General features: G+C 55.4%; 9 protein-coding genes across 9 annotated transcripts; 5 read left to right on the top strand and 4 right to left on the bottom strand.

The window, feature by feature from the left end:
• The first annotated feature begins 374 nt into the window (after nucleotides 1-374).
• On the top strand, nucleotides 375-2,528 carry BZA05DRAFT_42422 (uncharacterized protein). The gene is made up of 3 exons (XM_051485905.1): nucleotides 375-583; nucleotides 644-1,692; nucleotides 2,006-2,528. The coding sequence occupies exons 1-3, from the start codon at nucleotides 497-499 to the stop codon at nucleotides 2,385-2,387; spliced, it is 1,518 nt and encodes a 505-aa protein (XP_051339844.1). The 5' UTR covers nucleotides 375-496; the 3' UTR covers nucleotides 2,388-2,528.
• A 1,937-nt stretch (nucleotides 2,529-4,465) lies between these two features.
• BZA05DRAFT_42401 (uncharacterized protein) lies at nucleotides 4,466-5,398 on the bottom strand. The gene has a single exon (XM_051485893.1). The coding sequence runs from the start codon at nucleotides 5,158-5,160 to the stop codon at nucleotides 4,606-4,608; it is 555 nt and encodes a 184-aa protein (XP_051339843.1). The 5' UTR covers nucleotides 5,161-5,398; the 3' UTR covers nucleotides 4,466-4,605.
• A 2,515-nt stretch (nucleotides 5,399-7,913) lies between these two features.
• On the top strand, nucleotides 7,914-8,951 carry BZA05DRAFT_397643 (uncharacterized protein). Its single transcript, XM_051483641.1, has one exon. The coding sequence runs from the start codon at nucleotides 8,032-8,034 to the stop codon at nucleotides 8,488-8,490; it is 459 nt and encodes a 152-aa protein (XP_051339842.1). The 5' UTR covers nucleotides 7,914-8,031; the 3' UTR covers nucleotides 8,491-8,951.
• On the top strand, nucleotides 8,624-9,813 carry BZA05DRAFT_42337 (uncharacterized protein). Its single transcript, XM_051485869.1, has 6 exons — nucleotides 8,624-8,822; nucleotides 9,069-9,140; nucleotides 9,199-9,322; nucleotides 9,396-9,423; nucleotides 9,477-9,582; nucleotides 9,631-9,813. The coding sequence occupies exons 1-6, from the start codon at nucleotides 8,756-8,758 to the stop codon at nucleotides 9,651-9,653; spliced, it is 420 nt and encodes a 139-aa protein (XP_051339841.1). The 5' UTR covers nucleotides 8,624-8,755; the 3' UTR covers nucleotides 9,654-9,813.
• Nucleotides 9,814-10,927: 1,114 nt separating this feature from the next.
• Nucleotides 10,928-11,762, bottom strand: BZA05DRAFT_42303 (uncharacterized protein). The gene has a single exon (XM_051485855.1). The coding sequence runs from the start codon at nucleotides 11,607-11,609 to the stop codon at nucleotides 11,043-11,045; it is 567 nt and encodes a 188-aa protein (XP_051339840.1). The 5' UTR covers nucleotides 11,610-11,762; the 3' UTR covers nucleotides 10,928-11,042.
• An 8,181-nt stretch (nucleotides 11,763-19,943) lies between these two features.
• Nucleotides 19,944-20,837, top strand: BZA05DRAFT_337264 (Homeodomain-like protein; the record flags this gene model as incomplete). The annotated part of the gene is made up of 1 exon (XM_051480845.1): nucleotides 19,944-20,837. One exon carries the CDS (start codon nucleotides 19,944-19,946, stop codon nucleotides 20,835-20,837), a length of 894 nt encoding a protein of 297 aa, XP_051339839.1.
• Nucleotides 20,830-21,713, top strand: BZA05DRAFT_397624 (uncharacterized protein). The gene has a single exon (XM_051483640.1). The coding sequence runs from the start codon at nucleotides 21,166-21,168 to the stop codon at nucleotides 21,574-21,576; it is 411 nt and encodes a 136-aa protein (XP_051339838.1). The 5' UTR covers nucleotides 20,830-21,165; the 3' UTR covers nucleotides 21,577-21,713.
• Nucleotides 21,714-22,313: 600 nt separating this feature from the next.
• Nucleotides 22,314-22,471, bottom strand: BZA05DRAFT_397623 (uncharacterized protein; the record flags this gene model as incomplete). The annotated part of the gene is made up of 1 exon (XM_051483639.1): nucleotides 22,314-22,471. A coding segment is annotated over one exon (158 nt), but the record flags the coding sequence as incomplete, so codon positions are not given.
• Nucleotides 22,472-22,535: 64 nt separating this feature from the next.
• On the bottom strand, nucleotides 22,536-23,324 carry BZA05DRAFT_436187 (uncharacterized protein; the record flags this gene model as incomplete). The annotated part of the gene is made up of 4 exons (XM_051486400.1): nucleotides 23,206-23,324; nucleotides 23,079-23,169; nucleotides 22,780-22,876; nucleotides 22,536-22,606 (listed from the first exon to the last, which is right to left on the bottom strand). Exons 1-4 carry the CDS (start codon nucleotides 23,283-23,285, stop codon nucleotides 22,536-22,538), a joined length of 339 nt encoding a protein of 112 aa, XP_051339836.1. The 5' UTR covers nucleotides 23,286-23,324.
• Nucleotides 23,325-26,945: the final 3,621 nt, after the last annotated feature.

Below are 26,945 nucleotides of genomic sequence, written 5' to 3'. Positions count from 1 at the left end.
CCTGCACCAAGAAAGTGAAGCGGCAACGCTCACGCTCCACGGATCCCGACCCAGCTCCAAAACGCCACAGGCCCAACCGTGCAACTCCGATACTGCGGCTGAGCGACGAACTCTTCCTCCGTATCGCCTCGCACCTGCCCACGCGCGACCTTGCAGCCCTTCAACTCGTGTCACATCGGTGCTCCAGAATCGCAGTCGACGGCCAGATCTGGAAGGCGCTGTATTACCGTCGGTATGTGCGGCCAAGGGCATCCAGGATTCCAGGGCTGCTGAGGACACAACTGGGGGATTATTCGTCGCGGAGGTCAATATGGTTAGAGGAAGAGGGAATCGCTCGGGAGGTCGGAACGAACTGGAAAGCTCTGTACCGGTTGAAACATAATTGGGTCAGGGGAGCTTGTGGGGTCAGAGAGATTGATGGGGCTTGGGGTGTGGTGGACGGCGAGGAAGAACTACAGATGGAAAGTGGCTTGCTGGTCAGGCTGTTCGAGGTACGATGGCCTCGTGCGTTTTTTGTTGGCCTGCTATTGTCGTCGGCCATGACTTTGCATCCAAGGCAGACCGACGAGTTGTGCGCGTGTGTGTATGTGTGTGGTGCGCGTGCGTGTGTGGGTGTGTGAGAGCTTACGGTATCGCTCGGTAGGGGATTGTCTTCACGGCTTCACCATCACTCGGACTCCGTGCATGGAGATTGCACAGCACAGATGAGCTTATTGCGAGTACATCACTCTACTCCAATGCAGCTCCCTTTTCTGGCGTTGGGGCTCCGACGGCATTGGCGGTGGATGAGGCGAGCGGGGGCACGGCGGGCCGGGTGAATGTGGCGGTTGGCTTCAGCAAAGGTGCATTCGCGACGTATCAGCTGGACATGCTGCAGGAAGCTCCCATATTTCGAACCAGCCACGTTCGCCCCCCAGGAAATCGGACCAGCCGCGAGGCCCCGAATACGATGGTCACTGCAATGGCTTATCTGGGACCGTACTTGAGCACCATGGCGGGTCAGACGTGGGAAATTTACGATTTTTCCGATTCACTCGAAGGCGCAGCAAGCGGGGCAGATGAGCGCGGAGCGATTGATGTCCCGGACACCACAGGCAGCGGTGAGGGGGAGCCCAAAGCCGCCCACGTTGTGGTTTCAGTTGACGATGACGATCTTAGCGGCAGAAGCAGTTCGTCATCATCAGCAGCAGCAGCAGCAACATCATCAGCAGCATCATCATCAATCTCGCGCAATCTTCCTAGCTCGTCCGGAACGACAAAAAGCAACCGCATGATACACTCAATCACCCCGCAGCTTCACGCGCCCCCTCCAAAGCTCCTAGCCTCGCTCCAATCGTCGACCGCATGGCCTCCATCAACGCTATCGCTGCGTCGATCTGTCAACGGCACCCTCCTCGCCTCGGTGGTGTATGCAAGTCCGCTCTACACGGCTGGATGGTCAGTAGGCATGCAGGAGCTGCGCTTTTCGACCAGTCCCACCACCATCCTTGAAGAATCGCGGATTGCGACATCTGTCCCATCCGCGTTCACACCTGTCGGTGCTGCGAGTGGGACTCCTGGCAATTCTGGCAATTCTGGCAGCTCACCGGGGGGAGTTGGGACAGGACCCGCAAGGATGCTGTCGAGTCACGGCGGGTCACAGCACTACGATCCGCCGTTGGCGCAGCCTACCAGTGTGAGCTACAGTCATCCGTAGGCCACCCCTCCACCCCCCCTCCTTTCCGGTCCAATGCGTGCGCGATCGGCGGCGGCGCATGCCACCCTCGCTCCTCCTCCAAGTAGAGCAATCTACATAGAGTGAGTATATGGGCGCCGGCTGAGCTTACCCTTGGCTTCGAGAGGGGCGGTGAAGCATTCGTACACCCCCTCACCCCCCTCCTCCGCTCTCCATTCGCTCTCGCTAATCTTTCCCCATGATTCTGGAAAGATAACCTCGTACAACGATGGTTGCGCATGTTCCTCTCCCAGTTGCTTTACAGCTGACGAAACCTCGCCCCACACCTAGCTACCTCGTCACTTCGCACGCCGACAACACGCTTACACTCCACCTAGTGCGCTCGACGTCCTCCGCACTCATCATCGACGCAGGCCAGCGACTGTACGGTCACACGGCGGCAGTATCGGATGTCCTCGTCGACAGCAGGGGAAAGGCCGTATCCGTTGACCGTGCCGGAAGGGAGATGCGGGTGTGGGAGCTCGAGGGGGGTGTCAGCGAGCGCCGGAGGGACGCCGCCAGTGTTCGCGTCGAACCGGTGCATGACGTCGTCTTCCACCACCGTGCTGATGCAGATGACACGGCCCGCGGAAGGCTGGGCGGCTTCGATGAGGAGAAGGTGGTCGTGTTCAAGGAAGACGCACGATTGTTAGTTTACGATTTTTCGAGATGATACCTCCCTACCTACCTCTTCTCTCTCTCTCCTGCCCTGTCTTGTCTTGTCTTTGCTTTTCATTCCTGTCATGTTTGGGAAGGGGGGAGGAAGGGGGGAGGGGGAGGGGGAGGGGGGGCAAACGCGGAGGATGTGTGCTGTGTGGAGAAATGTCTTGCATACTACCTACATACACACGCACACGCGGAATACTGGCTGACCCGTAGGTTTTCCGACTCTTCCGGCCTACTACCAACGGCACAAAAAAAAAGAAAAATTTCAGTGTCTGGTCTGATCTGATATATGGTGGGAGGGAGGGCTGGGCGATGCTTGCCTTGCCTTGCTTGCCTTGCTTGCTTGCTTAATTTTTTAGAGGGATACAGTGCAGTATCTACAGTACAGTACTCTACATTTACTCTACTTTACTACTACTACATACCGTACACACATACGATGCGTGGGACCGATTGTGCTCACTCACATCTTTGATCGCCAGCCTCCATTATGGCGAGGGTGAAATCGAGCTACTCTTTGAAGTCTGAAGTGCGGAGTGGAGTGGTTACCAGCATATAGCGCCGACGATCAATGAAGCAGGAGAGGGAGGGGGAGGGGGAGGGGGAGGATGCGAATATAACCGCGAGCCGTGAGTCCGGCAAGCGCGTGTATCCGTTCATGTGGAGCGGCGGCGATCATGGCTGCCTTGTGGAAGGTACGAGGGCTTGGGCTTGACGGCTTGAGGGCAGTGCTCACCCAGATCGTGGCGTGCGGTCGGGAGGGGAGAGAATGGGCGGATTGCTGAGGCTGAGAGGCTGCGGCTTCATTGACGACTGGTGTTGAGTGTTCTGCACCTTGGGATACCGTAGTTGTGATACCGTAGTTGGGATACCGTAGTTGGGATACCGTCGTTGGGATTCCGTAGTTGGGATACTTACCGTAGGTACACAAGTAGCTGTAGCTGTAGCTGTCCAGTCCACTCACCCGGTTCTCCCGGTTCTCCCAGGTAGAAAAGTGAAAGTGTGAATGTTCCAAGTATGTCAGAATGTATGTAGGAGGTCCCGACTCCCACGTCCAGCAAATGCGTACAACCGGGAGGGCGGCGGGGGGGGGGGGGGGGGTGAAGAATGCTCAGCCTTGTGATCATGAGCATGAGCATGAGCATGAACCTTCCTTGGCCAGGCTTGGCTAGCTGCGAGGCCTTGGGGATCAGCATTCGAAACGCAGCCGATGATGACTCCCACCGCAGAGCAGAGCGGGTTCACCGACTCTCACAGGTACTCGTACACAGTGGCAGGTATGTGTAGTACATACGAGACAGGAATATGCGTCCTCGATGCATAGCATACGATCGCCAGCACCGCTGGACAAAGCCGAGCGGTAACGTTATCAAGTAGCAATCCTTTCTTCTTCTTCTGCTCCTGCTGCTGCTCCTGCTCGACCTCACTGCATATCGTATTGCATCACAGCTGGGAGCTGCGGAGCTGGTGAGCTCCCTACGAGATGTTCGATCCCCACCACCAGCAGCACCACCACCACCACCACCACCGTCATCACCACCACCGTCACCACCACAACCACCGTCCGATCCCCATGGCTATCGTCCGCATAGACACATCCTCCGCATCGTCCGCATAGACACATCCTCCGCATCGTCCGCATCGTCAGCCGTGCGAGAGAGAGCTCAGAGAGAGCTCAAAAAAGTACTCTACATATGTGTCCTCACCTGGAGCGCAAACACCATCACCTTACATAGGACAAAGGTAGCAGCGATCGATCGAGCCTCTCTCTCGCACTCCCACACTCTCGCGCCGTCCCACACTCCCAGTCTTGCACACTCACACCGTCCCCCCAGACATGCACGTTGATCATCTGTGCTGTGCTCCTCCTGCTCCCATGGCTCAATGCTGCAGCGCTGCGCTGCGTAGAGGGCGGTAGAGGACGGTAGGCTACATACAGAGTACATGTAGGATCCACGTGTCGAGGCGAGGCTGCCTGCCTACCTGCTTGCCCGCCGGTCGGGTTGTCTGCTCGGTTGTCTGCAGTGCTCTCTCCCGTCCCCCTCACCTCCCTCCGCCCCTCCCTGCCTCCTTCTCTCGCTTCGACTGAGCCCTCTCGACCCTCGACCCTCAGCCCTCAAAGTGGACGATGGTGGAGAAGGGAGGGCCCGAAGGAGAATCGAATGTAAAAATAGCCAAGCTGGCTCCCTACGAGCTCCATGTAGAGTCCAGAGGGCCGCAGACACCTACATAGGGTACTGGAAAAAACAAAACAAAAGCAGCGAAAAATAAAGCAGCGAGGAAGCAAAAGCAAAGTAAAGTAAAAGCGAGGCAAAAGCAAAAGCAAAAGCAAAAGCAAAAGCAAAAGCAAAAGCAAAAGCAAAAGCAAAAGCAAAAGCAAAAGCAAAAGCGAGGCGAGGCAAACAATTGGAACAATCGCAACAACGGTATGGTACATAGTGGAGTTGGTAGTGGTGGTAGACTCTGGTGGTGGTGGACTCTGGAGGTGGTGGTGGACTCTGGATGTGGACTCTGGATGTGGACTCTGGATGTGGACTCTGGAGGTGGAGTCTGGAGTCTGGATGTGGTTGTGCAGGTGGTGGTTGTGCAGGTGGTGGTGTCGCAGACTCGCAGGTGTTTAACCGGCGGTAGATCCCGAGCGGCTCGCGAGATGTACAGTACATACAGTACATATCAGAGTACTCTACTATGATATGTAGAACGATATGATATGTAGAATGATATGATAGAGCAGAGCAGAGCAAGGTTGCGTTGGGATTGTTCTGCAGCTGGGCGATCATGGGGTACGGTACTCTACAGCACAGTTGAGTCTTGCATACCTACCGTAATCGTTCGATATTCGACAAGGCTGCGGATTCTGCGGAGGTTCGCATGGAGAGGCGAGAGGGGAGGAGTGTCAACTTTTCCAAGGCGCTTCCACGAGCATGTAAATACTTACATAAGAACCTATGCATACAAAACACGAAGGCTGAATTGTGCTCGTGAGGAAGATGGGGAGGAGGAGGAGGGGCTGGCGTGGTCGAATTACCTACTCGTGGTATAATACTTGCGGTGGATACTTGTGGAGATACCGTATGATACGTACCTCCTACCTACTCTACGTACAAACCGGTGATGATATCCGGCCGGGACGGCATTACCTATCACCTGTCGCGACTGGCGACTCGCAACTCGCCGTCATCATCGCTCTTTGCCTACCTATGACTTCTTACCTCATCTACCAGATACGCACTTATCTGCACTTGCGTAACTAACTGAGCCGTGCGTACTCTACATACAGACATACAGACACTCATCATTGTCGCTGTGACCTCTTCCCCTGCTGTCTGGCCGCTTTCAGTATTCGGTATTCACGCCTCCCCCCCCTTCCACTTCACTTCACTTCACTTCCCATCCTTTTCAGTGCAGTGCAGCACCTCAAGATCACTCCCATCTCGCAGCTGCCCGTCTGCCCGCCCACCCACCCAGTGCACCCACAGTCGCTCGACGTCGTGGAACAACCTGCATCTTGGGACCAGATGACTTCCCTGCTCGCTGTTCGCTGCTCGCTGTTGCCCTGGTCGGTCAGTGGTCGCTCGGTCGGGGTTGGTGGTCGGGGTCGGTGGTAGGTGGTAGGTTCATGCATGGCATGTGACGGCCACACGGATGTAGGAATTGAGCCGTGTAGAATATGTATGCATGTATCGACGTGACAGTGACGGTTTTGTTTCTTCTGGCAGGCTGGAGGGCTGGCTGGCTCGCTTATCTATCCATCGCTCTATCGCGATCACGAGAAACGGCTGGAGGAAACGGGGAGGGGAGGGGAGGGTAGACGAGGAGGGGGGTCATGGAATCTGGATGCGTGCGTGCGGTTCCTCGTGCTAGTACCGGTACGGTACGGTACGGTACGGTACGGTACGGTGCGTAACTACGGGAGATCTCTCGGCACCGTTTCGTTTCGGTTTGTTCTTCGTTCTTTCCTTCGTGCTTGCTTGCTTTGTTTGTTTCATTCTTTCTCCGTGTGTTTCGTGGGGGGAAGTTTCGTTTCATCGTAGCGGTGGCGTGGGCCAGGACGTTTCGAACTCTCGTCTACTCTATACCCTGCTCTGGTTTTGTAGGTAGGTGGTTTGTCTGTGGGAAGGTAGCCGGCTTCCCGCTCACGTGCCGATAGAGTAGAGTAGACCAAGCAATCCGGCTCCCTCGCTCACTCACGTGCCGATAAACCAAGGAATTTGATTCTGAACCCCCCGCTCACGTGCGATAAAAGAAGCAATCATAATTCCCCGCTCACGTGCGACAAAATAAGAAATCCCAATCCCTCGCTCCCCCCAACCAGCGAGCTCGTGCTCTGTCATGAGATCAAACACGTTGTGCGCGCAGTGGCAGTAGCAGTTGGGCCGGTTTTGAATCTCCAGTAGAGTCGAGTAGGGGAGGCGAGTTCACTTGATAGAGCATGGAGTTGGGAAAGCTTCTCTTGCGTTCGGAGCACACACAGCACAAACCATGGGCCATGGCCATGAGCGAGATGGCCAATGGGAATCCGGGGTAGCGGTATTCCTGCGATTGGGTTTGCCGGGTTGGATAAGTTGGATGGATAAAGTGGTGGTCTGTGTCTGTCTGTCTGACCGCCAGGCAGAAGAAGCTTTGATGGATCCGTGCATGCGGTGAGGGAGGGAGTGGGGAGGAGGGAAGGCTCGGTGCGACCGGCTGCGAATGATTGCCCAGTGATTGCCAGCTAGACGAACGCATAGAGCGACCGACGAGGGGAAGATGGATTGCTAGCCAGCCATACACGGCGAGGGAGGTACGTGAGGGCACGAAGGTATCGCGCACCTGCGCTGGGTTGCAAACGACAAAGTGATGCAACTACTCTGCTCTACTCAATCGGTTCCGTCATGATCATGCGGTGCATAAGTTCCTCCATGTAGAGTTCCGGTCCGCTGAGGGGGCGAGGGACGAGGACTGACGTGCGAGGCAGGTACAGTAGGGGGACCGTGGTTGGAGGTCTTTGAATTTCCGAAGGAGGGACGAACCACGCAGCGCGGGACAACTGCCATGTGCCGGCAGTGATCGAGTCGAGTCGAGTCGGGTCGAGTCGTAGGGTCGAGTCGAGTAGGGTCGAGTCGAGTAGGGTCGAGTAAATTGTCACTTCGCGAGGATCTCTGGCTGGTAGCAGCTGGCCGTTTGACGGGGCGAAGGGAAAACGCTTCCTTCCGGCTTGTCCGGTCCGGGTTCTTTGATCACCGTTACGAGACAAACCGCGGCAGCCCGTCTACCGGCAGCAGCCAGCAAGGCAGCATCATTTTCGCCGCCGCAGCTGCTCTTTTTTTTCGCCGCTTTCCTGCTGGCTGGCGATTGTGGTGTTGACTAAGCGCATGCAAGCCCTCGATTGGCAGCTACCAAGCACACGTGTTTCCCCTTCGAGCTCTAGCTGTGAAGATTCAGTTAGAGCAGAGCGAGTACGTACCGGACACCGTCACTTCTGACTGCTGGCTTTTGTTGTGTGTGCGAAGAGGGTTTGCCGCCTGGGCTCGACCAGAGAACGGACCGGGGTAAAAAAAGAAAGAAGAAAAAAAAAAAAAAGAACGAAGGAAAAAAAAAAGACCAGGGAGATTTGGAGGCAGCGGAAAAAAGGAAGAGACGAGAAAGAAAGAGAGAGAAGAAAGAAAGGCATGAAAAGTGCCCCCAGCGTCAAAGCACGAGACATACAAAAGTGGACGAAGTTCACTATTTTGATTTTTTCATCCGCGCTAGTCTGCTCATTCGCTCTCCACCAACGACCACCAACCCAACTTTCTCAATCACTACTTCCCCTCCCCCACCAACCTTCTTCCTTCCTCTCCCAACTCACACCACATCTACACTTCCCCTCCTCCTTTAAAAACACCGCCACCATTTTTTCTCTTCGGTTCCGTACGGTCTTACGCCTCAGCACCCTCTCGAAAACCTACGTACGCTCTTACAAACAAACATCTAGCGCAATGGATTTCCAGGGTGGAAACTACGGCGGAGGAGCAGCTGGAGGTCGTGCTTGCTACAACTGTATGTCTTTCATGAACCCCCCCTTCCCCAAAAGCGTTTCTGCTTGTCGTCAGTCAGGCAACACAATGCCGACCGGTCGGCTCGTGTAGCCGTCGGTCCGAGCCCGTCGTTGCTTGCTGTGTTGCCACTGCTGCGGCCTCCAGCCGTGATTTTGTTCGATTCCGCTGCGTGCCGGGAAAGGTCAAAAAAGGTCGGACGGTGTGTGTGAGTCTCATCTCACACCGCCCCGCACCCTCCCGCCTTTTCCGGTGTCGCTTGTCTTTTCATTTTGTGGTGGGGTGTGGAGCTGATTGTGACGGTGCAGGCGGCGAGTCTGGACATCAGGTTTGCAGAGGAAACTCACTGTCCAGCAGTATGATGGAAGCTAACTCATTCTTCCCCATCAGGCTCGTGAATGCCCCAAGCGTGGAACTCCCGTGTGGTATGTTTGCTCCTATTTTGATGTTGAAGCCGATGATGGCACCTACCCCGCCATGCAGGCGAGCTTGTTTTGTTTCACAGGAACGGTTTTTTCTGACATAAGATCCCTTGTGTAGCTACAACTGTGGTCGTATGTACCAGCATTTTTCTACCCCGCCCGATCGCTTGCACTCCACGCTCTTTGAAGCACGTCGCAATCGGAATTGATGAGAATGATTGACTAACCCTCGCTCTTTGGCGCATTCAGAGGACGGCCACATGAGTCGCGAGTGTACCGGTCCCCAGAAGGAAAAGACCTGCTACCGTTGCAACCAGCCTGGTACGCCCATTCCGATTCACCCTGCGGGGGATAGCGGCTTACTAACCATCCTTGATAGGTCACCTTTCGCGTGACTGCAACGACCCCAACGCCGTCCAGACTGGTGGTAATGGAGGTTACGGAGCCAGCGCAGGTGGTGCCGAGTGCTACAAGTGCGGAAAGGTTGGCCACATCGCTCGTCAGTGCCCCACCAACGGAGGTGGAGGTAGCTTCGGTGGCCAGGCCCAGGGTGGCAGTTTCGGAGGTGGTCGTCAGCAGACCTGTTATTCTTGCGGCGGCTACGGTACGCACTTTTCACAGCTCTCCCCCAACCCTTTACTAATCGATCCTCTTCAGGTCACTTGTCTCGCGACTGTACCCAGGGACAGAAGTGCTACAACTGCGGCCAGATCGGTCACTTGTCGCGCGAATGCCCTAGCGAGCAGGACCGTGTCTGCTACAAGTGAGTTTCCTCCACTGACCGACCGTCCGCATTCTAACAATTTTGCAGGTGCAAGCAGCCCGGTCACGTGATGGCCGCCTGCCCTGAGGGCCAGAACGCCTAGACGGTCAACAAGGTGTGCAGTGCCAGTTGCAATGTTTGATTCCAGCAAGTCTGTTTCCTTTCGGGTGGGAGATTTCTTTTGTTTCTCAGCAACTACTGTTTCCTTTTTCAATGCAAACACAACGGGAGGGGACGATTGGGACACATGGCATTCTGGAAAAGTTACATTTCTACGGGTTTTTTTCATTTCTGCATGGCATTTTTGTCTTCCTTCGGCATTCTAGTTCTGTGACCCTTTCTTCCTTGTACGGGAATCAGGAAGAAAGGAATTGCTATGCAAGTTTCGGGTCATTGATGCCAAACATCATTGTGTGCGTGTCCGATGTGATTCAAGGTTATGTCCGGTTCATGTTGCGCACAACTGAGGAGTGCAGTTGAAGTGAATGTACCTGGGCTGCGACGAAGGCCCTAATGCAGAGAAGAGAGGCTGCACCTCGCGGCCTGCATCTCGTGAGCTGCGACCACGAACGAAAAGAATTGAGCTCTACCTCGTGAGGCGTGAGCCTTATGTGCAGCCCGCCACAAATCACGAGTCACGAGTCAAGGGTCGTGAATGGGCGAGCAGTGAGCACAGAGCAAGGAAACGGATTCGGAAGAGGCCCTGGGGAACGGTGCAGATCATGTATCTAGGCATAGTATGTAGGCGGTATGTAGGCAGAGAAGAACCCCAGCGGAAAGTTTCCCCACACTGTTTCCCCACACCGTTTTTACACCGTTTCCATACCGTTTCCCTCACGCCGTTTCCCCACGCCGTTTCCACACACCATTTCCTCGCCGTTTCCATACTAAGGAGTTCCGTACTGTGTTGGTGTTTTCTTCGTTCGTTTCTTATGCGTTAGTTTTTCTTCGGTCGTTTTTTATGCGTTCGTTTTCTATTCGTTGGGTTTTTATGCGTTTGGGTTTTATGCGTTCGGGTTTTATGCGTTGGGGTTTTATGCGTTCGTTTCTTATGCGTTCGTTATTCATTCGTTGGTTTTTCTGGTTGGTTTTGTTTTTTGCTTGCCTTTTGCTTGCCTATCCTGGCCTTGCCTCTTGTTGCCCATCCTGTCCTGGCCTGGCCTGTCCTGTTCTGTCCTGGTCTTGCTTGTTCTGGTCTTGCCTTTTCCCTTGCTTGTCTGAAGAGCTGTAGGACAGTAGCAAGTGAGGACGTAGGAAGTGAGGACAGTAGGAAGTGTCGACTCTCGAGCCAGAGCACGAGCCAGAGCACGAGCGTGGTTACGCTCTACTAGAGTAGAGTAGAGTAGGAGTCTCGACTCTTGCCCCGCACTGCACTACTTCCCACCTCCCATCTCCCCTCCCCCTCCACGCTGACTACAGACAGCGAATTGGCGAATTGGCTACGGACGGCGACTTGCGACTCACGAGTAGGATCTGGTTACTAGTATTGGGATTGGCATCTTGAACGGGCGGGGTGTGGTGAAGGGGCGAAGACACAAGGGTGAAGGGGGATTACGGACCGTATCTATTGGGCGTCTGCGGGCGGTGATGCTCCACGCGGGCATTGCATTGGGCGGGAGCGGACGGCGTTCACGGTGCTGTAGGTGGTACACTACGGTTTCCGTCCGCATCCTCATCTCCATCCTCATCTCCATCCCCATCGCGATGCGAGCGAGATCTGTACCATACCTTGTACTATGGTTCCTACATCCACACATACATACCCGTACGTACACGATAGACCCGGCCGGCCGGCAGGGAGCGAAGGAAAGTCCTCGCGAGTCGTGCACCGTCTCCACACTCGTCTCTGCCCTGCGCAGGAGGGATGGAGTGGGCAAGTCCTGCCTGCCTGTCCGTAACTGCCTGCCTGTCCGTAACTGCCTGCCTGTCCGTAACTGCCTGCCTGTCTGTAACTGCCTGTCTGCGTGCGTACCCGTAACACCACAGCACAACCACAACCACAAGCATAACACACCATGCCATACCATACCATAGTTACCGTACCGTACTGCACCGTACTGTGCATCTCCATCTCTGTGCCTCGTCCCAACGTTTCTTCTCCCCCTTCCCCCCGCCCCCTCCCCCCCGGACCCCGAGTGCCCCAGTACGTGCGTAGGTAGGGAAGCATGCACCGCACCGATAAGCCCCCCCCCCCCCCCCCCCCAATCCCTCTCCAATCCCCCGCTCCACGCGCAACTTCCACAGCACGATAAGCGCCCCCTTCCCCCCCTCGCACCCTCCCCCCTCCCAGCCCACCCCGCTCCTGCGCAATGACGTTCGCCAGCCTAGTTCATAGTCCACCGGCGAAACATCGGATGAGCGACTCTAGACCTTCGAACTTCAGCGTGTGTATGTGTGTATGTGTGTATTTCTCACGGACCGGGGGGGCTCGCTCGCTAGGGAGTTGGAGTGGGAGTTGGAGTGGGAGTGGGAGGGGGAGTGCGAGGACAGGAAAAGAGATGGATATGGATGGATGGTGGATGGAGATCGTGTGATGCACTGCACTGCACTGATCCGAGGCCCCGCAGGCGCGCATGCATGTATGTAGACAATTTTGGGGGGGATTTAGGGGAGCGATGATATGATAATGATACCCAGCAGGGGTTGGTCCGGCGCTGGGTCACAGCCAGATGGGTGGTGGATGGGGATGAGGGCGAGCGGTCTCGTCTTTGGTCTTTGGTCTCGTCGCTGGAGTCTGGTCTGGTCTCGTCTGGCTGCTGGTATGTATGTAGACCCTGCATAGCACGTGGACTGTGGACGCTGGTGCTCGACCGCGTTGGAGTTGGGGTTTTCTGTAAGGAGAAGAGGGGGGACGGGATGGGACGGGATGGGATGTAGAGCACTCAGCTGTGTTGAGCGCGCGAGCCGTCGTCGCCGTCTTCGTCTTCATCGCACGTAAGTGTCTGCGCAGCCTTATACAAAAGAGAGAGAGAGAGAGACGAGGCTGCCACCGTGGGGCTGACGCCGCGAGCGCGGAGTCGGGTTCCGGGGACGAGAATCGCATGGCATGGCCACGGGGCTCCGATAGTAGCAGTGAATAGAATAGAAGGGATTTGTTATTTATTTTTCGATTTAAAATACACGAAATAGGTAGACACAGTTTCGGGTCAGCGAGACTCGAGAGTCGAGAGCACTCGCCCTCGCTCGTCGCGCGTTGCGATCGATGACGACACCAATGGGGAACTGGGGGGACTAGGGGACGGGGACGGGGGAGGACGGGGGAGAACGGGGAAGGAAGGAGGGCAGGGAGCGGGGGGGGGTGCATTGGCATGTGAACATGCATGGACATGGTCGGGCGCGGGTCAGGCGTGTAAATGGACTCGTAGACTCGTAGTTTTTCTCCACGAACATTTTTTTTATTTTCGATCCCAATCTCGCATCCATGATGATCTGGGGCGTCGAGGGGCCGCATGATCATCATCGCTGACTGGCTGCTTATCGGGGGGCGGGAGGAGGGGGGGGGAGAGGACTCAATCGACGGTACGGGGGGGAAAGTCCGAGTCACGGACTATGAAGCCTGAAGGTCTACTTACGCACGTCGCAAACGCCAACCTCGTGCCAATCGCACCCGTCGGGGGAGGGGGGCTGCGACCAGTCATATGCCTCTCTCCCTCCCTCTCTCTCGATGGAGTTCTCTCGGGGTGTACATCCGAGTCAGTCAGTCAGTCAGTCAGTCAGTCAGTCATTGCCAGTCGGTAACAGAAAAAGATTACGTGCCACAGGCCCACAGCTGTGGCCCGCAGTCCGGATGGATTTTAGTTGGTGAACCCCGAGTCGCGTCGCGTCGTGTTCGGCCACATCCAAAAGCCGGCCCAATGCCCGAGCCCTCTCCGGATTTCTTGTGATTACTATTAACGTCCCCACCCCCGCAAGAGAGAGAAAGAGAGAGAGGACCTGCAATTGAACGGGATGTGTCCATGGAAGGTCAACGGTCAGCTGAGGTAATCACGACCGCATACTTGGGTTTGGGTACAGGTGAGGGTCCCCGGTGTTCCGGGGATTCCGGGGATTCCGGTGACTTCGCCGGAGAACTGCTTTGGTCCGCTCCGTGCGCGGGCTGCTGGAGAAGTATGTGTGTGTAGGTTACAGGTAGGGAGTTGCCTACATACGGGATTGGGCTGCGAAGTAGCCGGTGTGGACTATTTCTGTATGTCTGTATGTACCGGTATGTGTGTGTGTATGATGCCCATATTGCATCGCAGTCTCAGAGTCGCAGTCTCAGTCTCCGTCTCAGCTTGCGGTTTCTCTGATAGTGGGTATCGACCTCGCTTGAGTACGACTGGAGTACGACAGACAGACAGACAGACACCCATTCTTGCACTGCCGTCCAATTCGGGCCATGCAGTATATAGCACTATATAGCACGGTCGCCTACTATATAGCAGAGTAATACCTAGAGTAATAGAGTTACTTACGCCCCACCAGACTCCACTCCAACGTAGAGACTCCGATCACTTCAGCCTTCATCCAGCCTTCGGCGAGTGTTACTCCACACCGACTGGCGACTACAGCGACCACACCGACCGACCACACCAACCGACCACACCGAACCGCACGGCGCACCGTTGTCGCTATTTATATCTCAACGCGATGCGATGCGATGCGCATTGCAAATGTCTGCCTAGATAGAAAAATGAAGGTATCGACCATTATTACTGCTACTAGGTGCTCTAGATACTACATACCACAGCACGGCTTCGCCACACTTCGGCTCGCCTCCCTGAGCCTTCACGTTCTGATTGATTGATTGATTGCGAAGGTCGGTCGGTTGTTGCGCCGGTACACACACCCCACCACCACCACCACACTCACATAGAGTACACGGGTACTCTGGGTACGCGTCGTAGACTCGTAGTACGAGCCCAATAGACGGCTGGGTTGGATGGCTGATCATTGATGGCTCATCGTTCCTGCCTTGTGACTGACCGACCGACTGACTGGCTTGGGGCAACCAGGGCCCAGGGGTGATGAATTAAGGGAGCGAAGCGCGGGCGCCGGGGTGCATAATTCAATAATTCAATTCGCGGCCGTGAGACTTGAGGCTTGAGGCTTAAGGCTTGATGATGACAGATTGGCGGGGGCCCGGGGGGCGCGAGGCGTGAGGAATTGAGTACAAATGTAGACGGTAGGACAGCCCCACCATCCACCATCCACCATCTCGTCGTTCCACGCACTTCGTTCCACGATTCACGATGGCTTCTTTCTCCCGCCGCCACGGACCGCCCACCACCGACCGCCACCACCACTACCACTACCACAGCTACCACTACCACAGCTACCACTACCACAGCTACCACTACCACAGCTACCACTACCACAGCTACCACTACCACAGCTACCACCAGCTCGTCAGCACAATCGTCAGCGGCGTCCCACGGTTCCATCCGCTTCTTTGAGGAATTGAGTTCGGTTCGCGTCGTAGTTGTGATGTATCATGTATCCACAGCCCGGCGCGGCGCACATTCTTAAGCTTCATGCGTAGGTACTGGGTGACTTAGGCAAATATGCATGTATGAGTACATCCACTACGTATGCAGTTATCCTTCCATTCCCCTTCGAAGTTCGCTGTGACCTCAGACCTGTGCTGTGCTCGTGCCCGTGGGGCGGGGGCGGGGGCGGGGCGGGGATTAGTTACTCTATGTGCATACCACTTCCCACTTCCGTAGTAGCAGTGGTGATATGATGAGTCTTAAGCGTCGTGCACACTGCACAGAAACTGCACAGAAGCTGAACTGGACTGCGTGGATGCGGATTTCCTGCAGGGACTCCTACATCTACAGCACATACGCACGGTGTCTATGAGCAACATCGACCTGCGCTGCGAGCAAGGGGCTGAGAAGCCATTGGAACTTTTTTCTCTTCTCGAGGAGGACTTAGGGGAGGAAGGGGGATGATGCTGATGAGGAATCCTCAATCCGACATTGCGACATTTGTCATTTGTCATTCGCCATGCGACATTCGACATTCGACATCCCCAACACGAGACGATTACTAGTAGAATTCGAACGAAAGAAGAAAGAAAATAGAAGAACAAATAGAAAAAGCAAATAGAAACGATAGAAAAGATACCATTCTATTCCATTCCATACCGTGGCAGCTTCTTCTATCGCCATTCTATACCCTATGTACTTTTCTATAGATCCTAATAGTACGCGCGACACCGACGACATCATGCGTCCTTCCTTCCTTCCTTCCCCTGCGTGTTGCGCACGTCGCATCGCATCGCGTATGTTTTGCGCCATGCGTTTCTGCGTTTTACGTTTCTGCGTTTTCTGCGTTTCGCTTCTGCCTGGAAACTGGCCAGGCCAGGCCCCGAGCTGCGTTTTTCTTTTTCTTTTTTATCCCCCCCTTCTCTCGTCCTCCTCTCCGGCCAGGCAGAATCCACAGTATTTAACCGCACCCTCCTACATGCCTACATAGATGATAGCGGGAACAGCGAAGAGAGTGAAAAATGTCAAACATCAACGGGGAGCGAGCTGATTGGCTACCGTAGTCGTGGCGGTGGTGATGACGGTGGTGGTGATGCATTGGATGCAGTGGATGCATTCGCATTCATGCATTCGGCGAATCGGTGAATCGGACTATCTGTAAGGGTGGGTCAGTCATCGCCTGAGCCTCATTCGCCTCGTCCTCCTCTCCAACGACCAGGATGGGTCGTGGGGGAGAGGGAAACGAGAACTGGACAACACCAACACCAACACCGCGGTCACAGCTACAGCTGTAACTGTAACCGGAGGTCGGTGGGGTCGGTGGGGGGAGGGGGCGTACCTGGAACATCTAGATTCTGCTTGCACCTGTGCTCGTTGCTTGTTGCCTGTAGCTTGTTGCGCTGTCAAGCTGCAACAGTGCAACAGTGCAACGTCGTCGTTCCTTCGAATTGGCAGTCCAATGCCAGCCATAACTAACCATTCGCATCCCTGAGCGGAAACTAGAGTGGCCCACCACTGCAGTTCAACTGGTCGACCAGCACAAGGCAGAGTCACTGCACGCAAATGTGTCAATTGAGATCGCAGCGGCAGCGGCCTGCGGGCACCGTGCGGGACAGGTACACGGATCATACATATACGATCGATTGTGATTCACGAGCTGGCTGGTTGGATGGCTGGCTGGCTGGCTGGATGGGATTGCCACGGTACCTACTGTACTCTACCTATGGTATGGGTAGTGCACGGTAATAGAGTGGCTCGAGGACCATACGATTGAGCAGAACCACACACAGCATCCACATATCCACATGCCCACACATCCTCCGCATCCTTCGCATTCCCCATGCTCGCATCCTCCACACGTACGGCACTCTGGGTAACGTGCGTAAGCCCAAGAAGCTTCTAGAGTACCCACTCTACATTGGCACGACATGGGGGAGGGATGTGAGAAGGCAATTCGGATTCGGAGGTAACCATGTAGACCTAATCGCCGCAAACACGCTTGCTGGCTGGGTGGCTCACTGGCTGGCTGGCTGGCTGGCTGGCTGGATGGATGGCTGGATGGCTGGATGGCTGGATGGCTGGTGGGCTGGCCGTCCGTTCGTTCATCGGTGACAAACGTTCTCGTCATGCTTGTCCGTCTGCTGGTCTGCCCGTGGCACCCGTTGGGGCCCGGAGAGCTGTCATTGCAGCGTTAGTAGTGGGCGAATGATTTATGGGGAAAGCTGCTCGGGGTAGACGACAGTGTGTTCTTTTCTGGGGGGGAGGGGGGCGGAATTCGTTTGGCTCTACTCTACTATGCCAAAGGTACCATCGTACCTGTTCTACCCTAGGTACTGGCCAGCTGGTCGGTAGAGTACGGTGACACTCACTCACTCGCTGTTGGAGGATCAATCAATCATGGCATTTGCTGGCACAGCCTGGCTGCCTTGCCTGGAGTCGCCGCCCAGAATCCCAGATCCTCCATCCCGTCTGTTTTGGCTGGCTGCACGGATCCAATTCGCAGCCAGCCCCCGCAGCCCTCGAATCTCGACCGGCCAGTTTTACCTGGCAGAGTAACCATGTAGTTACTGGCCATACTACTCTATAGGTGGGTACTTACCCTGGGTACTCGACTTACCTCGTTGTACAATACGAGTGAGAACCAACGAATGATGCGATGTGGCAGTGCAGCGGAGATCTACTCTAGCCACAATGGCAATTCCCAATGCCAATGCGCTTCTTCATCCTCTGCTTCTTCTTCCAGCTGGGCCCGATGGTCCACGTTGTGCTTCTGGTGGTCGTTCGCTTTGTTTCCTCTCGCTTTTCGTGTCCTTCGTGGAGATCGCTCTGTGTCTGGAGCAGCGAGCCTTAGCTCGATAACTGGGTAGGTTGGATCGATTTCCATTCGCACTCACACATTCTCTTGGCAGCCTGTCCCACCCCCGTAACTCTTCCTCCCTTCCATCAACGCAGCAGAGCCAGGTCCACCAAGTCAGTCACCTCGTTCCTTCATCCAGTCATATGGTGTGTGTACCTTGCTCCGCATCCACATCTCGAGGATCCGGTCACAATCTCGGTCACACGCCGCCGCCTCACACACACACCACGCACCCACACCACGCACGATGTGCACACTCACACCCTACGCCTAGGTGATTCTCGCTCTTCGGCAAAACTACTCTAACGATACGATCCTCGACTTCCCGATACCTACCAAACATGCTCGCCACGACCACCACCATCGCAACCACAACCACCACCACCACCGCACGAACTGGAACTGGACCGAGCTGGGAAGCAATTGTCGGGCGTCAGATCAAAGACATTCACCCCGCTCGCCGCACACTATGCGTGCGCTGAGACTGGGGCCTAGATGTGGTGATCGGACGGAGGGTGCTCGCAGAGAGCTGATGATGACGATAGTGGTGGTGGTGGTGGGGGGGTGGTGGTAGCGGTGGTTGCGGCGGTGGTAGCGGTGGAACCACTGATTAGAGCGGGTGGATTAGGGAACAAGAGATCGTTCTTTCACCGACTGCGCGATCAAGCGACTCGCTCGTCTGGGCAGCGCTCACACAGAATGGGCAGAGGGAGGGGGAAGGGGGGGGGGGGAAGGGGGGGGGGGGGGGGGGCGGGCACTTCAAAGAAAGAAAAGAGGGCGACAGCGACAGACAGCGACAACGGAGCGAAACACGCACGCACACCATACACGCACGCACAAACGTTTCTTCGATTCGGTGAGCTGGACCGGACAGCGAGAGAGAGACATCGACAGCGCCAAACAGGGAGTGCAACTGCTGCGAACTGCGACGGTGCGACGTGAAAAATAACGGAGGATGAACACGGGGATCCGTTTGTGAGTTGGGGCCCCAGCGAGAGCCAGGGAGCGAAGGAGCGAAGGGAGCGAAGCAGCCGAGTTTGGGAGTCGGTGATTGAGCAGTGAGTGAGTGAGCCATCCTGCCAGCCTGAGCTATTCTGGGTCCCACAGCCATCCATCCCGCCTCCACCGCCATACACACTCCATGACCACTATGACACCCCCCCCCCCCCCTCTTCACACACCCCCCTTTGTCCTTGTCCTTGGTCCTGTGCCTCATGCGACCTTCTTCGCGCGCCTGGTTGTCGGAGTACTTAACACGCCCGTTCCCCTCTGCCTCATCCCTCTTCGCTTGATTTGACTTCCCCCCCATAGCTTCGACCTCACCGATTATCTACACTTACTTACCTCTCCCTCCCAATTCACAGCTCGCCTGTCAACCTTCCGCAATTCTCTCGACTCAGCAACAAGTTTTGAAAACAGGCTTCTATAGCTATTCGCCGTGTCGCCTTTCAATCCCTCGGCTCCTTTTAAGTTGTCGCCTTGTTCAATAGCCTTCACAAGGCTCTCGGTGTTGTCTGCTGCCAGTGGCAGCTATCTCTCATTGATGCCCCATAGCTGTCTTTGAATTCCGACGGACTTGGAGATTGTTCTGGCATCTATCGATCCCGACTCGACGCACATTCAATCTACATACCCTGAGCTACAGCTCCAGGCTACAGCTCCATCCCAACCCTTCTAGCAACCACACCCCTTTCCAACCTCCCCTCCCCCCAGGCCTTAAAGCTATGGATCGCTCTCCTCAGAACTACCTCAAGAGCCCTGCTCCCTCACATTACTCCCTAGCTTCGCCCCCAGAGCTTCGACGAACACACGACCGATTTATCTCACCCTCTCCGTCCACTGGCAGTCGCAGTCTTTCGGTGGAACCGTTCCCGCTTACCCATATTCACCATCGGTTGCAAGACAAGATGTCGATCGCCGCCGCTACCAACCCAGCTCCCATGAGCTTGCTCTCACCGCCCGAGTCACCTGAGACGTCGCACGTTTCGCTGCGGCGATCGTCGCCACACATGCACTCGTCGGACGGAGATATCCTTATGGCCGACGAGCCGTTGTTGCCGGAGGATGGCGCTTCGATCTCGCTCGAGACACCACTGTTCAACGTCGCCGAGAAGGACGAGCCTCTCATCCACAAGGCGGTCACCAAGAGATCACAGGAGGCGCCCAGCGTGCGGCCATCTGCGGAGGAGTACGGATTGTTCGTCTCGTCGGCGTGGAGGCTGTGCCAGAGCAACCCGAGAGAATGGCTGCGACAGGAGCAGCGAAACATGTCGATGTATCGCACCGGCGCTGGAGTGCACAAGTCGTCGTCGATGAAGACGATGTCGCCCATCAGGAAAGCTATGAGCGTGCCGCGGCCACGACCGAATCCCGCTGGAACACCTCAGCGACAGATCCAACGCCCTGCGAGAGCCCCTAAAGCTACACCGAAGCTTGCCGCTCTTGATGGCTTTGAGCGCCAACTCTACACTCCACCGCGCTCCTCTGCCGATGGCACCCCTGCGCCCACCCGCCAGCGGCTCACAGCACCTACTCGGGAAGACAGCAACTTTGAAGCCCTGCCCGACCTGACGCCGCCGCTCGAGAGCTTGCCACCGCACAATCGCTCGCTTCAGATGGACTGGCGAGGCAACCCTCTGTCGATCGAGCACGAGCCTCACTTTGAGAAGCTCCACCCGGCTGAAGCCAAGCTGGCGTCCACACTGCGCCTCACCCCAGCCATCTACCTTAGCTCGAAGCGGAGGATCTTCATCGAGAAGGTTCGACGGACACAGATCGGGAAGGAGTTCAGGAAGACGGATTCGCAGAAGGCGTGCAAGATTGACGTCAACAAGGCATCGAAGCTGTGGACGGCTTTCGACAAGGTTGGCTGGTTCGAGCGCAGATGGATCGAACCGCACATGGACAAGGAGATTACCATCGAGCCATAGAGGACTTGATTGCTTGTTTTTTGGCTTTCATCGTTGTCGCGCCGGCCGCCCAACTATCACGACTCCCCTCCCCCTCCCCCCTCCCCCCTCCCTACCACCCTTCATAGACACGCATCATTTCTTGGGTTCCTCGCTCGGTTTCATCTTTTCCCCCCCTTTTTCTACATACTTATTTCCCCTTATTTTATTTTTCCACGATCTGGACGATTTGCATGAGTTACAGCTACAGTACACACGGAACTGGGGTTTTTTGTTTTTTGTTTGGTGTTGACTTGTATTTCTTTCCGGGTTGGGGTTTTCTTTTTTTCGCACAACAAGGGACGAGGTCATGTATAACTCCCTTTGTCTTTGTGGTTTCGGGTCGGTCGGAGTTTTTGTATTTTCCTACAATTTCCTTTTTTTTCTTTCATCTACGAGCAGCACTATTACCTGGTATCGGTATGGGAAGGGGGGTATGGGAGGGGGGTCGGTCGGCGCATCACTATCATGTCTTTTTTTTCTTCTTTATTGTCTCTTCATCACACCATGTATTTGTTGGTTTTTTTTGTCGCGCTGGCACATGGGAGAGGTGTTTCTGGGTCTGGTCTGGTCTCTTTTGTTTATATTTTACTTACTTACCTTTTTGCATTGCGCAGCGCCAGAAGATTTTTGTTTATGCGCCGGACTTTTTGTATGGGGATGGGGGGATCGGGGGGGTTTATATCGGCGTTTTTTCTTTGTCTTCTTCTTTTCTTTCTAGGATGGGATATGAGATGGAGGGGCAGATTGGCATTGGACGGTGGACGGGGGAGCTGGACGGTGGAATTTGGGAGGATGGGAAGGGATGGGGGATGGGAAGGAAGATTGGGGATTTTGGAGGGGGGATTTTGGGCGGGGGGATTCGGGTACAATACCATACCATACCATACGCTTTGTTCCATGCATCGCTCGTGATTGTGATTGTGATTGTGAAATGGCGGGGGAGGGGAGCCGGAAGAGTGGAGTGGAGTCCCTATGCACCCAAGTACTTCGTTAAAAATGTGGGTAGGAAGTAGGTAGTCTACATGGAAGCTTTGAGTTTTAAGAATTAAAAATCCGACGACCCCGCTAATCTTGAATCTTGATGTAGGTATTTGATGTACTGTACCTATGTCGGGAGGATTCCTGGAGCGTGCCTGGTGGGTGCCTGGAGGTGCCTGGAATATGCGAGACGTCTCAGGACGTCTTTATTTCCCCCGCGACCCCTTTGTGCCTGAATTGCTGGCTGGTTGGCTGGGTGCCGGGAACCTTGAATTGAGCGTGAAGTACCTAGAGGAAGGTAGAGTATGCGGTGATTTGGGTTCGGACCGAGCCCTGGATGCGCGGGTGGCGGTGGTGGGAGGTGGGCGGTGGGAGGTGGCGGTGGTGGCGGAAGGATTACGAATTGACCTGTTGAGGCGCACCTACTTTTGTGGTTGAAGACTGTGTGCGGTGTGCGCGGATGCGCGGTTGGGTGCTTTACTTGAGCATTGAGCATTGAGAATCGAGCTGTGAGAATTGAGCAGTGAGAATTGAGAATTGAGCATTGAGCATTGAGAATTGAGCATTGAGAATCGAGCTGTGAGAATTGAGCAGTGAGAATTGAGAATTGAGCATTGAGAATTGAGCATTGAGCACATGTTAGGGAGTTTGTGGGGCTGTGCATAACCTTACTATGTACGATCTGGGGCTGTACTGCTGTCAGGCCGTGGTAGTGGTGCTGCTGGTGCTGCTGGTGGGGTACATTGAGCCTTGGGCCTTGAGCCTTGAGCCTTGATAGGTAATTGAGCATTGAGCATTGAGCATTGAGCACACATTGAGGCGGCAAGTTCGTGACGCGAATCGTGGGGCTGTGCATAGCCACATAACCACTTCCTGAACCACATCTTTACTTGCTTACTTTTGTGCATGTACGATCTGGGGCTGCACTCACTGCTGCACTCACTGCTGCAGGGCCGTCTGGTGGACCCGTGGTCGTTGACTGGTGGTGAGGTGGTGAAGTGGTGAGGCTCCGGCCGGATGCACCCACTGCCATCATCCATCTGCCATGGGCCACGAGGCATAGCGTGGGACCACTAGAGTAAGGACTTGGGACTTGAGGCGGGGCGGGACTTGGAACTTGGGGGACTTGGGGCGGCGCAAGGCGGGGCGGCGCAAGGCGGGGCGGCGCGGCGAGCTCGAAGCGAAGAGGAAGTGAAGAGGGTAAGGCGGTCACATTTTCGCTCTGGTCTCTCCTCCACATACCCTCTCATCTGCTCTCTGCTTGGAACCCTCTGGTCTGCTCTGCTTGGAACCCTCTGCTCTGCTAGAAACCCTCAGCTTGAAACCCTCTGCTCTGTCCGGCATAAAAGCACATACCAGCGCCGCGCACATTCGACTTGCCGGAAAGATTCCCAGGGAAGGAAGAAGAAGCAGAAGGAAAAAGAAAACGTGGATGGATGGTCGGCGCATCTCGACCCTTCTTTCTCGCCTCTCAATTCTCGTCCCGGGATGCTCACCCACCCTACATACACACACTACGTCACGCACCTCTAACAATTCTACTGGCGAGCCCAGAGGGGAGCGGTTTTTAATCCAGCGGCGGATGGCTAGTAGTTAGCGCTGGGAGAGTTCTGGAGTCTGGACTCTTCAACCACCAGCTCCAGCAGCAGCACCACAAGCACCAGCTCCCTGACTAGATTAGACTACCCCTCCCGAGCTGCAGCTGGGCTGCCTATGCGTACGTCACGGCTCACGAGTGCGATGAGTGCGACAAGTGCGACCCACGCGCGCAATTGATTCCGGACTCCGGGAGTGTGATGCTGGAGTCCCTGCGATTAGAGTAAACGTCACGGATTGAAGGAGCATTGGAGCAGGCTGGGTGCAGAGTAGAGTAACCATCCCACCATCCCACTAGCAGCAGTATGGTTAGGGAATGTCGATTGAGCGCTGAGCACAGCGCTGAGCGATTGGAACTGAGCGATTGAGCACTGTGCGATTGGAATTGAGTTGGGCGCGCGCGATTGATTACCTGCCTGCCTGCGTTTCCTGCGCGATTGATTTCAATTGCTTGTGATATCGAAACGCCAGCGCCAGCGCATTGTTTGTCTGTGCTTTTCGGAAACATGCAGTGGAATAAAGTGGAGAGAAACCGACAGAGAGAGGGAGAGAGATGCCTACGAGTGATGCTTTCACCGCTGCTGCTGCTTCCACCGCTGCTGATTGATGCACTCTAGGTACTCTATGTGTGATGACGACACTGCTTACCTGAGTCCCGGTATACTATTCGCCTCGTCTCGTTACGGATATAACTTTCCCCTCTACGTACCATGCTGGGTATGCTACCATGCTGCCTATGCTATCTATGCTCTGAATATAGAGTCAAGTCGAGTGGAGCCTGGAGGGTACTCTTACTCACCTCACCCACCTCACTCCGTACCGTATTTTGAGATCGGAGAGAGAGAAGGAGGGGGGATGATTATGATTAATATACTATATCCAAACCTTACCGCTGTCGCGGCGCAGCAGCAGTCAGATAATCTATCGATTTGAAATATCGCACACCGATCGTGAGCAGCAGCATCGCGAGCACCGAGCAGCACCGAGAAATTGGTGAGGAGGGGTCGGAGGGGTCGGAGGGGTCGGAGGGGTGATAGGTAATCCTCGGACCTTGTGCTTGTCCGACTGCGCGGGGCGGGGATACGGTACCCATGAGGGGAGGGAGGGGAGGTGGGCGATACTCCGCTCTACCGGGTCGTGCGACTCCTCACTCACTCATCCACGACGGCCCACGGGTGATCGATTGATTGTTTCCCCTCTCGCAGCAATCTACTCTACATACCGTGCATACTCACATGGTAACTCAACTCAAACAACTCAAACAACTCAAACAACTCAATTCGATTCAATCGCTCTCAGCAATCTACTCGTAGTTGCATACATAGGAACTCAAACAACTCAAACAACTCAAACAACTCAAACAACTCAATCGCTCGCTCGCGAAATCCCTCTGCCCTGTCCGTGTCCTGTGTTGGCGGCGGCGGCGGCGGATGCGGCGTAGGAGCTTACGACTTGTGACGACTTGTGACCCGACCAATCACAATCACGATCACCACTGACGAGCGAAGCAAGGCTGCTACCTAGTATCTAGAAGTACCTAGCGGTGTCTCTCCACCCCGCTCGAGCTCGAGTTAGGTGGACTCAGGTAGATATGATACATATGATGTAGATGTTGGTACTCTAGACTCCAGAACGAGTAGACTCCAGCTCAATTCCCCCACTTCGCCCGGTTACTTATTTGTGCCTCCCCCTCCCACTCCCCTCTCGCCCCCCGTCGCCCCCTCCCTCGTTCCTCGTTCCGCGCAGAGACAGAGGCAGAGACAGATAACCAGCGTACTCTAGCTAACTAGCGGTTGGAGCTGGCTGGGCGAGAACAATCCAATCCAATCCAACCTGTTGGGTGGAGAGGAAGGAAGGGAAGGGAAGTGAAGGGAAGTGACCAGTTAGCCGCGCGCGATGGGATGTCACTTGTCAGTCACCCGCCCCATTCCCCTCACTTCCCACACCCACTCCCACACCCACTCCTACACTTCACCAGCGAAGAAAAAGCATCTTCTCTCTCTTCTCACCATCTTGTGCGACGGAAGAATGGTCAGCCCAGGCCCCGCACGCCGCCCCGGACGCGAACACGAGGGAAGTGGGGATCGAACTAAACCTAGAGCTGTGCCCCCTGCCAAGACAGGCCCGTGGTGGTGGTAGTAGTGGTGGTGGCTGCGGGGGGGAGGGGGAGGGGGTTGGCTGACGTGTGAAACGCGGACGAGACGGTGCGTGGGCATGGTGGGCCATTGAGGTGGGCCCTGGGGGCAGATATGAATTGGTGGGAGAGTGAGGATATACGATAGTGGTTACGGGTATACTAGGTACCGTACGCTATAGTTACGGCCGGCGGGCGATTGGGATTTGCCATTGGGAGTGGATGGATGGACCTGGCAGTGGATGGATGAGCCTGGCAGCAACAGAGGCATTTGTCGCTCAATGGCATGACGACCTTCCCTTCTTTCTATCTTTCTATCTTTCTTTCTCGCCGCTTCTCTGCACCTATCTTCCATCCTACCTATCATCCTACCTATCACCGGGCGGGAGACGTGGCTGCAATTGTGTGCATGCGCAGCAGCAGCAGCGCAGGAATGCCCGCCCGCTCGCCCCATCTTCCCATCCATCCATTGCCATCCAGCCAGCCAGCCAGCCCACTGGCCGCCTCGAAGATAGGCATGTACTCTACTCTACGCAGATGGAGAGTGACCCGGAAAAGCAAACACACAAAAAGCAAAAAGCAAAATCAACGAAAAGCAAGGAAATCCAAAACTCCCGAAAGCCCCGCGTTGCTATCGTTTCGGACCTGCAGCTGGATGGATGGCTTGCTTGTCTCTGTCTGTCTCTGTGTCTCTGTTTCGGCGGATTGGATGGACTGGATGGATTGGACGGATTTGATGGACGCTAGATGGACGGACTCGCACCCGGTCGGTTCATCCCAGTCCCAGTCCCAGTCCGTGGTTGTGTTGGCTGGGTTGGGGAATGTGGGCGTTTGCTGCGCCCACTAGGGCGTGGGTAGAAGCTGCTGGATGGATGGGGATGGGTGGGGATGTTCAATGGTCGCTCGGTCGGAAAGACTGATGAGCGAGGAATTGCGTACCCATGATGGAGGATGGCGGTGGTGGTGCTGGTGGCTTACTGGATATGAACACATTGAGGCTGGCGGTAGCTGGTTATCTACTAGCAGTGTGGACATGCACACTCGCAGGCTTCGGGATGGGATGGGATGGGATGCATCATGGGATGCGATGGATCATGGGACCTGCAGGCTGCAGAAAAGCTAAAAGGAGGATATGTACCGGTATCAGCGAGAGCCTAGATGGGCTACATGTCCGGTGCGGAGACTTAAGAGTCGGGACCCGGGACTCGGAAGTTGCGATTGCAATTGGAGGGTGTTTTTAGACTTCGCCGGTGATGGGGAGATGGAGATGGAGATGGAGATGGGAGATGGATGCGGTGACGTGATGGTGGTGGTGGCCGGGGGATGAATTGAATGGGAAGTGGGGAGCTCCATCGATACTCAATGTCGCTCCCCGGACC

Source organism: Tricharina praecox (genome assembly GCF_024521635.1).
Source record: "Tricharina praecox strain CBS 144465 chromosome Unknown BZA05scaffold_11, whole genome shotgun sequence".
Taxonomy (NCBI): Eukaryota; Fungi; Ascomycota; class Pezizomycetes; order Pezizales; family Pyronemataceae; genus Tricharina; species Tricharina praecox.
The sequence above is the reverse complement of the archived record's forward strand: the minus strand, read 5'-3'. Positions and strand labels throughout refer to the sequence as shown.